The 12,308-nt window shown below is 41.6% G+C and overlaps 1 protein-coding gene across 4 annotated transcripts in view; it reads left to right on the top strand.

Annotated features, from left to right (window-relative positions):
- The window catches only part of otud7b (OTU deubiquitinase 7B), a 30,420-nt gene extending 20,511 nt beyond the window's left edge, over window positions 1-9,909 (top strand). For 2 of the 4 annotated variants that reach the window (XM_068570274.1, XM_068570272.1), the window contains exons 7-12: window positions 1,414-1,520; window positions 1,865-1,992; window positions 2,486-2,635; window positions 3,390-3,504; window positions 4,379-4,457; window positions 5,308-9,909. In XM_068570274.1, the coding sequence (XP_068426375.1) occupies window positions 1,414-1,520; window positions 1,865-1,992; window positions 2,486-2,635; window positions 3,390-3,504; window positions 4,379-4,457; window positions 5,308-6,783 (2,055 nt within the window). In that variant the 3' untranslated portion in view covers window positions 6,784-9,909. Of the gene's footprint in view, window positions 1-1,413; window positions 1,521-1,864; window positions 1,993-2,485; window positions 2,636-3,386; window positions 3,505-4,378; window positions 4,458-5,307 lie in introns of all 4 variants that reach the window. The other 2 variants (XM_068570273.1, XM_068570271.1) reach the window with 1 other exon arrangement.
- The last annotated feature ends 2,399 nt before the right edge of the window (window positions 9,910-12,308 follow it).

The following is a 12,308-nucleotide window of genomic DNA, read 5'->3' as shown; positions in this document are numbered from 1 at the left end:
TTGCTTTTCAGCTTAACTGCGGTCATGGGGGAGTGTGCTTTAGGGGTCGTTGAGCCAGGGAGGAGGGACATAAATGGCATAAATTCTACCTGTGCAAAATCTAGTGTTCATTTTTTGTTGACATTGTCAGAAATGGCATCATACCGAAACCTACGTCACATGGGAAAATGTTTGTTCGAAGGGCAACGCGTACATGCGTCGACCCCAAATTTTAATGTTCAGTTTTTAATACATAAGGAACGACACAAAAGATAGATATGAAAACCTATAAAAATAATGGACTCGCCCCTTAATTTAATTAACATCTATATGAGCGTGTCAAAAAATGGATTGCATTAGATTGTGGTGTACCTAAATACCTGTGTGTGTGTGTGTGTGTGTGTGTGTGTGTGTGTGTGTGTGTGTGTGTGTGTGTGTGTGTGTGTGTGTGTGTGTGTGTGTGTGTGTGTGTGTGTGTGTGTGTGCGCAGACACTACAATTGCAACAACAACAAAGCATTTAATAGTTTGCATAACAGGTTTGGCAGGATTTAAATATAAAAACTTCAACACCGATTTCCTCATCCGTAAACAACCCTCCACCTCTTCGATAACATCAGTTCCTTGTTGTTTTTTTCAAATTTTTCATGGGGCATTTAATTATCTTTCACAGTTGATGGTCTCTTTGTGTCGCTTTGTGCAGCCTTGACAACATGCTGATGATCCTTATCAAATACAAAGTGTTTTTAAGATTGTTTTATCAGCATTATTTCCTCACTGTCTAACTATATCATCTAGAAGCGGCGGTATCTCCACTTACTTTTGGTACTATTTATCAGAGCCAAAGAAAGAGGCTGTTTGAGTTGTGTGTGCTCTCCGCTTCACTTCAACACCCTTCAAAAGGCTTTTTTATTGTATTTTGACAGACTACAGTGACTCTTCTGCCAATGAAATCAAGCGTAGCAGCACACCGAGTAGGTTTTCCAAAGTGTCTGCAGACACCCGCAGACGAGATGCCACATGAATGACGGCCTAATGTTCAGCCATTATTCAACGGAGACCACAGAGGTGTCCTTAAGCAAATCACTGAAACCAAAATTGCTCTTGTGGAGCAGTGCGGTGGGCAGCGGTAGAAGACTGGGACACTTTTCTTGCATGAGTGTGCCATGTAGGTGAATGGGGGCATTGATTCTGAGGAGAAAAGCGTATAACTGTCCATATATGGAGATTAAAACCTGATATTGGTGAGGGTTCTGTTGCTTCTCTGACCTACACAGGGGATTTTTCAAATTCGCTAGTTAAATTTCTTTCCTCAATTGTCAGCATGTAACCTTGTGGTAAGACGCCATCACGTCAGTACATGCTTTTGTGACATTTGACACTCCCTCTCTAAATGGCAAATGTGTGTGTGTGTGTGTCCCTCCTTTCTCCTCAGTCCGGTCTGGTGTACACGGAGGAGGAGTGGCAGAAAGAGTGGAATGAACTGTTGAAGCTCGCCTCTAGTGAGCCCAGAATACACTATAGCACCAACGGCACCAATGGGTAAGGCCCGGCTCGGACAATGCTGGGACTGTTAACCCAACGCACACTTAGTCACGCGCATGTTTTTATTCATGAACAAAACAACTGAGTTGGCGGCGCCTCATTTCAGTCAATCTGCTGTTTATTGTAACAGGCCTGAGTTCAAAGGGTTAGATATACTGACAGCGCTCCACAATACAAACTCTTATTTCCAGTGTGGTTCCGCCTTTATACACTCAGGAATTTTGTGTTTGTGGCCCACCAAAAAAGTCTCCAGTTCCCTTCTTTTTTCCTGTTCATCATAATGAATCCCTTACAATGTATCCGAACTTTGATTATGTCTGTTTTTTTTCTGTTGTCTTCAGGGCGGAGTCCTCAGATGAACCGGTGTACGAGAGTTTAGAGGAGTTTCACGTTTTCGTCTTGGCCCACGTCCTCAGGAGACCCATAGTTGTGGTGGCTGACACCATGCTGAGAGACTCCGGAGGAGAGGGTGAATATGCGTGATGCCTCACACTGCTAATGCATCACTCTTTATATTTCATATTCATTTTTCAGTATTTCATCCCATGACTCATTCTCATTGTAGCTAGAATTTTAAATCTAATAGTTTTGATAAAGTTTGTCAGTGGCTCATGACTGGCTGAGTTGGATAGCAAAGTAAACACCACCCATCTGGTAACAAACAACATGAACGACTGCTATATACTGTGACCTATTTCTGTCGCACACCAACATGTTGATTTACTGACATCGGAGGTGACGACAGTCTCGTTACAGAATGAATGCAACACTCATAATTCAACATTTTTAAGTAGATATAAATAATCCTCTAATAAGTGAAATACTGATTTGATTCATTGATAAGGGTGAAAGCTCTTTTTAAGTTTTTACCCCTCCCCCCCACCCCCGTGTGCCATATCGCCAGGAAAGTGCTGAGGTCGTCATTTATGAATGTTTAACGTACTTGATATTATTTTTCTTAGCCTTTGCTCCTATCCCGTTCGGAGGCATCTACCTACCATTGGAAGTGCCAGCTGCCAAGTGCCATCGCTCGCCCCTAGTGCTGGCATACGACCAGGCACACTTTTCTGCACTGGTCTCCATGGAGCAGAGGGACAATGTCAAAGACCAAGGTAATGCTCTGCATCCATCATCTCCATTTACATCTGAATATTGTTTTTTTAAAAATGAGCTGTTGATGTTTTTTAATCATCAGTATGCGTGTAACACTTTTACATAAATTCCTCATGAGAAGATGTTTTGTAATTTGCATGTAATAAATTCTGTCAGGTTTAGAACTTTACGTTGCACTTGGACCCACTTTACAGCTTTATGCCTTTCCTTGATGGGTCAGTCTTTTTTAATATTGACCTTAGTGGTTTATTTAAGAATGGTGACTAATAGCCGTTGGGCTTTTGAGCCTCTCAAGCTCAACAAGCAAGTGAATGACCTCCTTCCAGTGTTAAAGTTAAATGATATTTAGACGAAAGTTCGACTGACAAAGTCAGAGATTTGTTGTTAAAAAATACTACCTTCTTCCAATGTTAAAAAATGTCAAAAGTTATGATGTTGGCCTGAATGCTGTTTCTTACGATTTCACCTTTTTACAAGTGTGGACATTTTGAGAAACCCAAATTACAAATGCATCTTCAAAGTTCAAGACATTGCCCAGACATTGAATTGTTTACCGGTCTAAAAATATTGCTTCCAGCCGTCCAAAGACAATATTGGTCAGACGCCGCAGACTAAATGCTAAAAAAGAAAGTTAAAGAATTTATTGCACCCAGAAGTATTTCTTTCTGCAGACAGCTAGAGAGAGCTAGATTCAAAAGTTTTATCTTTTTTTCTAAGAATACTTTTTCTCCCCCTTCCCTTCTCTACCAGCAGTTGTAATCCCTCTCACTGACTCTGAGCACAAAATGCTGCCTCTGCACTTTGCTGTGGACCCTGGGAAAGAGTGGGAGTGGGGTAAAGATGACACGGACAATGTGATGCTGGCAAGGTATGGTGTGCTTTTAAAACCACCTATGAAGGATTTACATCCAGTTGTGTTTGTCAGGTTGAATGTACTCATTGTTGCCTTTTTTAAATTTGCTTGAGGTGCAAATGATATATGTGTACGCCCTTCTGGACAGCTGTCCCTTTAGCACCGAGTGTCAGTGTGTAGGGATTGACCCCTGACTCCAGATTAGCACACTCAGTGCCAGTGACAATAAGATTAGCTCTTAATACCTTCTATGAATGGACCAGGGGAAGAAGGAGCACTGAAATAGCAGCTCGGTAAAAATAACCTTCCAACCTTATGTACGTCAGTTGATAACATCGTGGATGTCTTATTCAGATGAAATGGTGTCCAGAGGATGATATTACACAAGTGGCAGGCGATATTGTTCGGGAAAAGGTCATTGAGTTAAAAGGCTAGTGCAGAACAAGAACGCTCTACTGCAAGATGCTTTTAGGGCATTTGCTATTTACTGCGCCATTCAGAGCAAAATTGACAGTGGCTGTTAAGCAGCAGCACAGAAATCTTCTTTTTTATTATAACCATCTTTACCATTAGCCTGGGAACTTGAGTAAACTGCTGTTTAAAAACTGAATAAACCTTTCCGTAAATTAGTTATTTCTTGTTAGATGTTTCTCTTGCTGGCTTCTTCTGCATATTGTTTGGATGTATTTTCAGTGGGTGCACATTTTCCTCTGCTACCACGGTTTAAAATCCAGCCCCAATACTGCCTAACAGCTAGAACATCAGAGATAATGTCATCAATTTCCTAAAAGTCAATGTTGATTGCATTTTCATTAGTATGACACTGAGGTTGGTCTCTCCCGTCTCACCAAGCTGTGACTCATTTCTCTCTCCTTTTTCTTTTACCCAGTGTGGCTCTTTCTTTGGAGGCCAAGCTCCAGATGTTGCACAGCTACATGACGGTCACCTGGCTGCCCCTGCCCTGTGAGGTAAAGGCGAAAGTCCGCACATCCATCTTGAGCCGTGTTTGCTCCTCTCCAGCAATGAGCTGTATAAAGACTGCTTAGACAGCGGGAGGCACCATGACTTTTATCGGCTCACCTGGTTTTACCCAGACTGCTTTTGCAATGTGTTGGACAGACATGGTTGAAATTGCAACATGACATGAGTTGACAGAAGCAGACAACCTCTTCCATCAGACCAGCTGTCCTCTGACTGCTGAACAAAGCCTATATTAATAACAAACGACACTGGGTCATTCAGGTCATAAAGTAAGACTGGGACAAAGCTCTTCTTGTGCGCCACATGCTAAGAGCAGGGAGCTTGAAAGGACTAGTTTATAGCAGTTTCATGGTTAAGCTGCAAGGGCTGGAAACAGGAAACCCTGTATAAAACTATAATTGAGGAATTCTGATTAGAAATGCTACCGAAGGATAGCCTGTGTGGTGGAAATTATTGTTGAAAGATTGGGCGTTCTGCTTCTTGTTTGACATCAGAATAGTGCGTCATCATGGAGGTCGTGACTTTTCTAAATACAGCCCTGTTAATTTTAGAGCTTCCATAACCTGTTTGTAGATGTGAAAAAGCTTTTTGAAACTGAGTAATTTGTTTGTTTTTTTGCATTGGTTTGCAAAAAAAAAAACAGCTCTATGAATCACTCTTTTCACATTATTTCTCCACCATACCGAAGGGTCTAGTTGCTGTGTTGAGAGAGTTTAGCCAGAACATAATTTCCTTTTTTTTAATGAATTTCATATGAATGTTATACTCTTTATCTTCTTTGTTTCATTGTGCCAGTATTATTCCACTAGCTTGTGTTTCTGCTTTGTTTCCCCGCAGCAAGCCCCTCTGGCCCAACCAGAGTCTCCCACAGCATCAGCAGGAGATGATGCCCGAACGCCTCCTGACTCAGGAGAGTCAGATAAGGAGTCAGTCAGCAGCAGCTCCAATGGCAACGGAGACGCAACAACAGGATCGACGGTCAATGGAAGTGGGTCCTTGGCCAAGAACAGCTCCTCTTCCTCATCTAGTTCCTCCAGCAGTGGGTCAGCCGGGGCGGGGAAGGACAAAACCAAGAAGGACAAGGACAAGGATAAAGACAAAAAGAGGGCAGACTCGGTGGCCAATAAGCTTGGTAGTTTTGGCAAAAGCCTCGGCAGCAAGCTGAAAAAGAACGTGGGCGGACTGATGACGGGAAAGAACGCTGGAGCTGGAGGTGCCAAGCAGGAGGGTGTGGAGAAGAAGAAGGGTTCGTTTAGGGGGAGGAAGGGCAGCAAGGATAGCTCGCCTTCGGCCCATGCCTCAGAGGATTCTGGGAAAGGCTCCCCCTCCTCAGGTAGCGAGCGTCTCAACGGAACAGGGAGCAGCATGAGCAGCAGTGGCGGCAGCAGCACTGAGAGCGACAACTACAAGTACAGCGCGGACGTCAAGGTCAGCTTGGGCATCCTACGATCCGCTATGCAAGGTGAGAGGAAATTAATCTTTGCCAGCCTTCTCACAACCAGCAACCGGCAGCCCTTCCAGGAGGAGATGATCCAGCGGTACCTCGCCGACGCCGAGGAGCGCTTTCGTGTCGAGCAAGAACAACAGCGACGCGATGGGGAGAGGAAGGGCGTCACCAATGGCATCCAGCCACCGAAGAAGGAGGCGGTCAGTGGAACAGAGCTGACCTACCGGCCTTATGAGGCCAAAGAGGAGCAGTCGGAGAACTCGTCGCCTTCCTTCAATCAGCTCAAGTCCTCTCCTTTGAGCCCTTCTATGTACTCTGCCGTTGTGCCCATTCCCCGGCCCTCCTTCATCGACCAAACTCCTGTCGCGGCGCCCCTCACTCAGCACCTTCATATGCACGGCTACATGGATACTCGGCGCCAGCTAGCCGGCGGCTCCCCGGCAACCTCCTACCCCGGCCTCCCCTCTTACGCCACCCTCCCCAGGCACTGCCCCACGACGCAAGGCCCCTCCCATCCCCAGTACAATAATTCGCAAGGCCCCGCCTCTCTGAGTCCCTCGCGCCTCACGCCCTCGTACCCCCCTGAATTCGACCCACCGGACTACCCTGGGTCTGAATCTGCTGGGGGGAGTTACACCAACGGCTTCCGGGACATGCGCTCCAACTTAGACTCTCGGAGTGTGCAACCCCCGGTCAGACACTACTCGCTGGGCAGCGCCGGTGGTTTGGCGAACCTGCAGTCCAGCCGCTGTCGGACACCCAACTGCCCCTACTACGGACACCCTGAGACGGGCAACTACTGCTCCTACTGCTACCGGGAAGAGCTGAAGAAGAGAGAGCCAGAACTAGCCATCCACAGGTTCTGAATGAACCCAGCTTGAATTTTAAGAGTGGCCTTTTTCAGTTTAATTTTCTTTTTTAAGCAGGCTGGGGCAGATCAGCCTCTAAATGAACAAGAGAAAAGCACAACCAGCTCTCTCTCACTCTTTTTATTTTTATTTTTTTTAAATAAAATAACTGTGTCACTTCCTGTTGGGATGGATGACCTCAGAAAGTGACACAGAGTCGACGCGACTACAGAATAAACAGGGTGGTTTCTGGCTGCTGGGGTCACATGTTAGACCATAGAATTAACTAACTGCACTTCTGTTCTGTGTGTGTGCGTGTGCGTGTGCGTGTGCGTGTGTGTGTGTGTGTGTGTGTGTGTGTGTTGCACACTCCTTATCAGTTTAACGCCTTGCTACTGTCTCCTCCTTGTGGAGAGAATGTAAACGGCAGGCGACATACATAACGCTCAACGATGCGCATATACAGTACATGCAGACATATACACTAAGTCCGACTCACACTATCACATACACGGAGATGCAAGCACAAAACAGAAAATAAGGCACGAGTGTCACCACTCCATTTGTGGTCTGTGATAATGTTTGGATCGGTTTATGAAGGGACGTTTGAGCATTTTGGAATCAAATCTGGTTTGGTTGATTTCAGTGTTACACAGATTTTTACACTACTGTTACTAGATGCTTGCATCATACGTACCTCGGGAAGCAGCAGAATTAATCCTCGTCAAATTGCTCTTTTTCGTTGGTTCGTATTTGCATAATGCAAATTGGAACTACCGTGCAATGCTACAGATTAAGCGTTCTGTGGTGCTACTCTTACAGAATGCAAACACATAAATAAATCCATGCATTGCTTTGCACTGTTATCCTTTCTGCAAAACACTACTCATATCGCTATGAATTGGATTATAAAGAGGTTAACCGGTTGACTATTACATGCAGGTGGCCAGATTATCAACCAGGCAATGTTGAACAAAGATGACACGGCAGCGTAGCCCTGCAAGGAGACCCCGGTCCTCCAAATGTTTGTTGCAATGTTTGACTTTTTCCATTGGGTCTTCTTCTTTCTGCAACGACGGTTGCCATTGAGGCATTAGATCATTGCGGCAAATACAGCCATGCAATACTACACACACTACAGAGTTAAAATGTCACATAGCACAACAGGTTTTGGAGACATTCTTCACAAAAGGAACATGCTGCAACATTAAATAATTCAAATTCAACCTAATGATTTTTTTGGTAAGTGGGGATTTGACAAGTAGAGGAACCCCTTTGTTCCTAAATGAAGTGACATAAATTGTGGCTTCAAAGTAGCCACAATTTCCACAGTTGTGACAATTGTCTCCGATTTCTGTTTTGCATGATGCAAAGGGGACGCATGCATTTTTCTTGTAGGATGTTGACACTATTCATCATGACAATATTCGTCATATGTACTAACACGTTACATGGTTACAAGTTATGATTCGGGAAGTCTGTTTTGAAACGACGTGGTGATTGAGAGGTGCGAGACAAGGTCCAACGTTCAGGGTGTCCGTGCTAACGGGACATCTTATTGCTTATTGAGTTTGGTATCCCACTGCAAACTCTTGACATTCAACTGAAGACCGTTTCTTAGTTTCTGGCATTCGTCCTGACAAAATCCAGCTGCGTAATCTCTTTTTGCACAATATCAAGCACTTTCCTGATGTCCGTAGATATACAAAGAAAACTACTTTTTACTGTTTTTGAAGTGGCCTGACTGTTGTCTTTTGTTCATCTCTGCAGACACTGCCACCTCTGTTCATGAGAAATCAGGGTGCCCGGGCCAGAGGGGTGTTCTCGAAAGGATTTCGTTACTGTAGAGCTACAGCGTTTTTGGTGCCGGCGTCACCATCTAACTCAGTTTCCTAGTTGCCTTTTTCAGCATTTGTTCTCGTGGCAATCGCATTGCCGTTTGTACGATGTGCAAGATGAACATGGAGTATTCGCTGCTTGCCTCGTTGCCCGCAGTCTCTACTACTACTACTGCCCCAAGAAAATGTAACAAATTTGAATTATTACTATTAAATCTTGTTGAAGCTATTGCGGTAATGCCATTTATTCTATTCAGTTAATTATATCAACTGGTTAATACCAGCTAATTTTCAGTTTGTGTCCTTTATTAAAAATATCAGATGTAAGGCTCTTTTTATGTCAAAATGACAACTTAAATATTGAATTAAATCCCCCTTTTAATAAGCCATGGTGAGGACTTTCTTTTGAATGAGTGGGACTCTCCTTGAGTGCGTCTGTTCTTTGGCATTGAGTCTAGAAAAGCACAATTTAGTATGCAATTCACTGCCTTGCCCAGTTGAGGGCAGTCTTGTTTTGTTTTTCATTTGAACTCTGTGTTTGGAGCTAAACCTCACTACCTATACTCAAAACTACAAGTCAAAATAACCAAAATATTAGAGCAGCATTTTCCGTAGTGCTAATTCAACACTTTAATATAATGTTTTCTGTGACGTTGAAGCCGGGTCAAGGAAGAAGGGAGTTTATTTGCTGTGCATTTAAAGTAACTCTAAGTTTTAGCGACAATAAAACACTGAAATCATGCTATTTCCCAAAAAAAACAAAAAAAAACATCAACAATGTGCATTTGCTGTGTTTATATGTGTTGACCTGCGTCTGTGCACTAACGTCTTAGTTCAGACGAGGCCCTTCAAGTGTCCCTTCACTGTGGAAGGTGATGTCTGTGTTTAAAGACGTGTTTGTGTGCAAACTTTCTCCAAAGTAATAATTAGCTGACGAAACCATTTCATTTTCTAATGTGTTTTTTTTTTGCAATGAAACAGATGGCTCAGAAAACATGAAAGACGTCAGACTTCACAGGCTACAAACCCTTTTTTGTATTTAAGAAGAAAAAAGAGAAACAATGAGAGGTTGTATAAATACGTTTGAAGTTATTTTTGTAAGCCCAAAGTTTTACAGTGTTTTTTAAAAGGTAAGAATGTATGTTGTTGGAAACTGAAACGTGTTCGGCCGATGAGCTTGTAGAGCCTGGATTTGGTGTATAACCAGAAAGTTACATTTTGGCCGTCGAAAGTGACTCCCAGACGAGCCTCCTGATACTCAAGGCTCTCTCCTTGCAAACTAATTTCCTCAAAGCTGACCTAACGAGACACCATTTGAGAATATATATATATATATATATATATATATATATATATATATATATATATATATATATATATATATATATATATATATATATATATATATATATATATATATAGTGAGATTTCTTTTAATAGGTTTCCTTGTGGAATGTTTAGTTGCAAAATTTTAGGATGTTCTTTCTCACATGGCTAATTATCCAGCAGTCTGGCTTTTATTTGTTTTGTTGCTTTTTTGAGTTGTACATTTTTTTGTTGACTTTTTTTTTTTTTTTCTACAGCCAAAACATGACGGCAGCGTTCTTGTTGACCCAGCTTGTTTCCTCCAAACCAGAAGAGAAATGGCTCAGAATTAGTTTTGCGACACAACTGACCCGATATATTTTTATATATTGTACAACACTGTATTTTTCTGTGTGAACAGAACATTCATCATCGGTTACGTTAACATGTAATACTTCGAGTTGCATGGGACTGGAACTGTTGCATGTAAATGGCAATCCATTTTACCAAATTTGTGCATTATTTTAACTTGATTTCAGTTGTCCTGGTATTGTTTTATGTTTAAATTTTTTTTATTGTTTTAATGTTTTTATTTTTATATTTTGTTTGAAGAGGAGAGCCCTAAGGCTGTGTGACAGTGCAATCTGGATAGAAAGAACATCAGATTTTATGTTAGGTTATTATTATTATAATTATTTTTTTGCACCGTTTGAATAAATTCTCATTGTATTTCAAGAATGCTATGCTTCCTCTCTTTCCTGTGTTTAATATGAAAAGAAAAATACTCTCGTAGTCTACACATTGCTGGATCATAAATTAACTCCATGAACAAATAATTGTCATGACATCTAGTGACACACAGATTTTACACATTTCAAATTATGTCTATACATAAAGTTGCAGCACGAGGCTAAAATATCTTGGAATTAGAGCGAAAAAGAATCTGTCCGAAGAAGGAAAATTAATTCTCAATTATATTAAACAAATATTACCTATAGTGTCAACCCTCTTAATTTCTTTTTTTTCTGCATTTTATTGTCTTTCTTGACAAGAAACTGATTATCTTTGGGTTTTGGACCGTTTGTCAACAGAACAATCCATTTGTCAGATATTATAGACAAAGTGAAAATAACTGACAGATTATTTAAAAAAAAATTAAATAATTGTTGGTGGAATTGCCCTGGCTGTGTTGCATTATACATTGTTGAATAACTCTAGCTCAGATGATGCAAGGTCCTGTGTCTGGGACTGTTTTATGTATTAGAGAAATCGGAGACCCTTATGTAATATTAAACAGTTTCCCATGTGGTAAAAAAAAAATCCAGACCTCTCTATTATAGTTCACAGGACACTGTCTCTCCACCTGTTCAGCGGCACACACCATCGCTAAGGATTACTCAGACTTTCCCCCATTTCTTCTGAATCGGCCTCCTGTGTTTCTCTGGAAGAGAGTCGTTGGCGGTTTCTTTCCACTCGTGTGGATGAGAGGAGAGGAGCCTGTCCCCACACAGAGCTGCTGAAGGATCTGGAAAAAGGTACTGCTGACCAAAAAATGGCTGTAGATAGTGACAGGATTGTTTTTTCCCAAGCTTTACAAAGATGTTTCTTGTGTCAACAAAGAACAATCATCTATGAAAAGCAATATCAAAACAAAGGACACTGATATATGAATAGCAATATCAAAAAAAGGCTTGGACAGTTTAGTGTAACACATTAAATAGCTTGTGCATATGTAGATAGTGCATCATGTTATAGATTAAACTACCCAGCTTTGTATAAAGCAGAGACAATTACCTGCACCTGGAGCAGCTACAACAGACAGATTATACATGTTAAGGCATTATTATTATACAATCCAGTAATAAGATAAGACTTTATTAAGAGGGTAACTTCAGCTAGATATATATATATATATATATATATATATATATATATATATATATATATATATATATATATATATATATATATGGTTCATGACCTAGTTAACATTAAAAAGCAAGCAGTAAACAGACAGTATCCACAAACTGGATATTAGCAGTATATATTCTTTAGAGATGTATCCAAGCCAATAGTTCTACTGGCTTGGATTTGGAAAAATGCAAGACGCTTACTAGTATTAGTGTTGAACTAGTATAAAACACTGTGGTACTTCTTCCCCCACTGTAAAAAAAAATGTTATCGCTTACTGGTGGTGAGTTCAAGGGGTTTAGCAAAAGCGGGGGAAACGGACCACTTTGTACCTCCCGTCACTTAAAAAAAATAATAAATGTTGGACTGTCTAGTCCAGAGCATATACATGTTATTTCTTTTTTTTTCAGATACACTGGCCCTTTAAGAAGCTCCACCGCTGCACTTCTGTGTTTTTTTTTCTCCTTCTCTTTCTCCCCCTCCAGTTGT

This window comes from Clinocottus analis, unplaced genomic scaffold (genome assembly GCF_023055335.1).
Source record: "Clinocottus analis isolate CAN_PGR_092001 unplaced genomic scaffold, fCliAna1.0.p SCAF_9, whole genome shotgun sequence".
Lineage (NCBI taxonomy): Eukaryota > Metazoa > Chordata > Actinopteri > Perciformes > Cottidae > Clinocottus > Clinocottus analis.
Note: the sequence above shows the minus strand (reverse complement) of the source record. Positions and strands in the feature narration are given on the sequence as shown.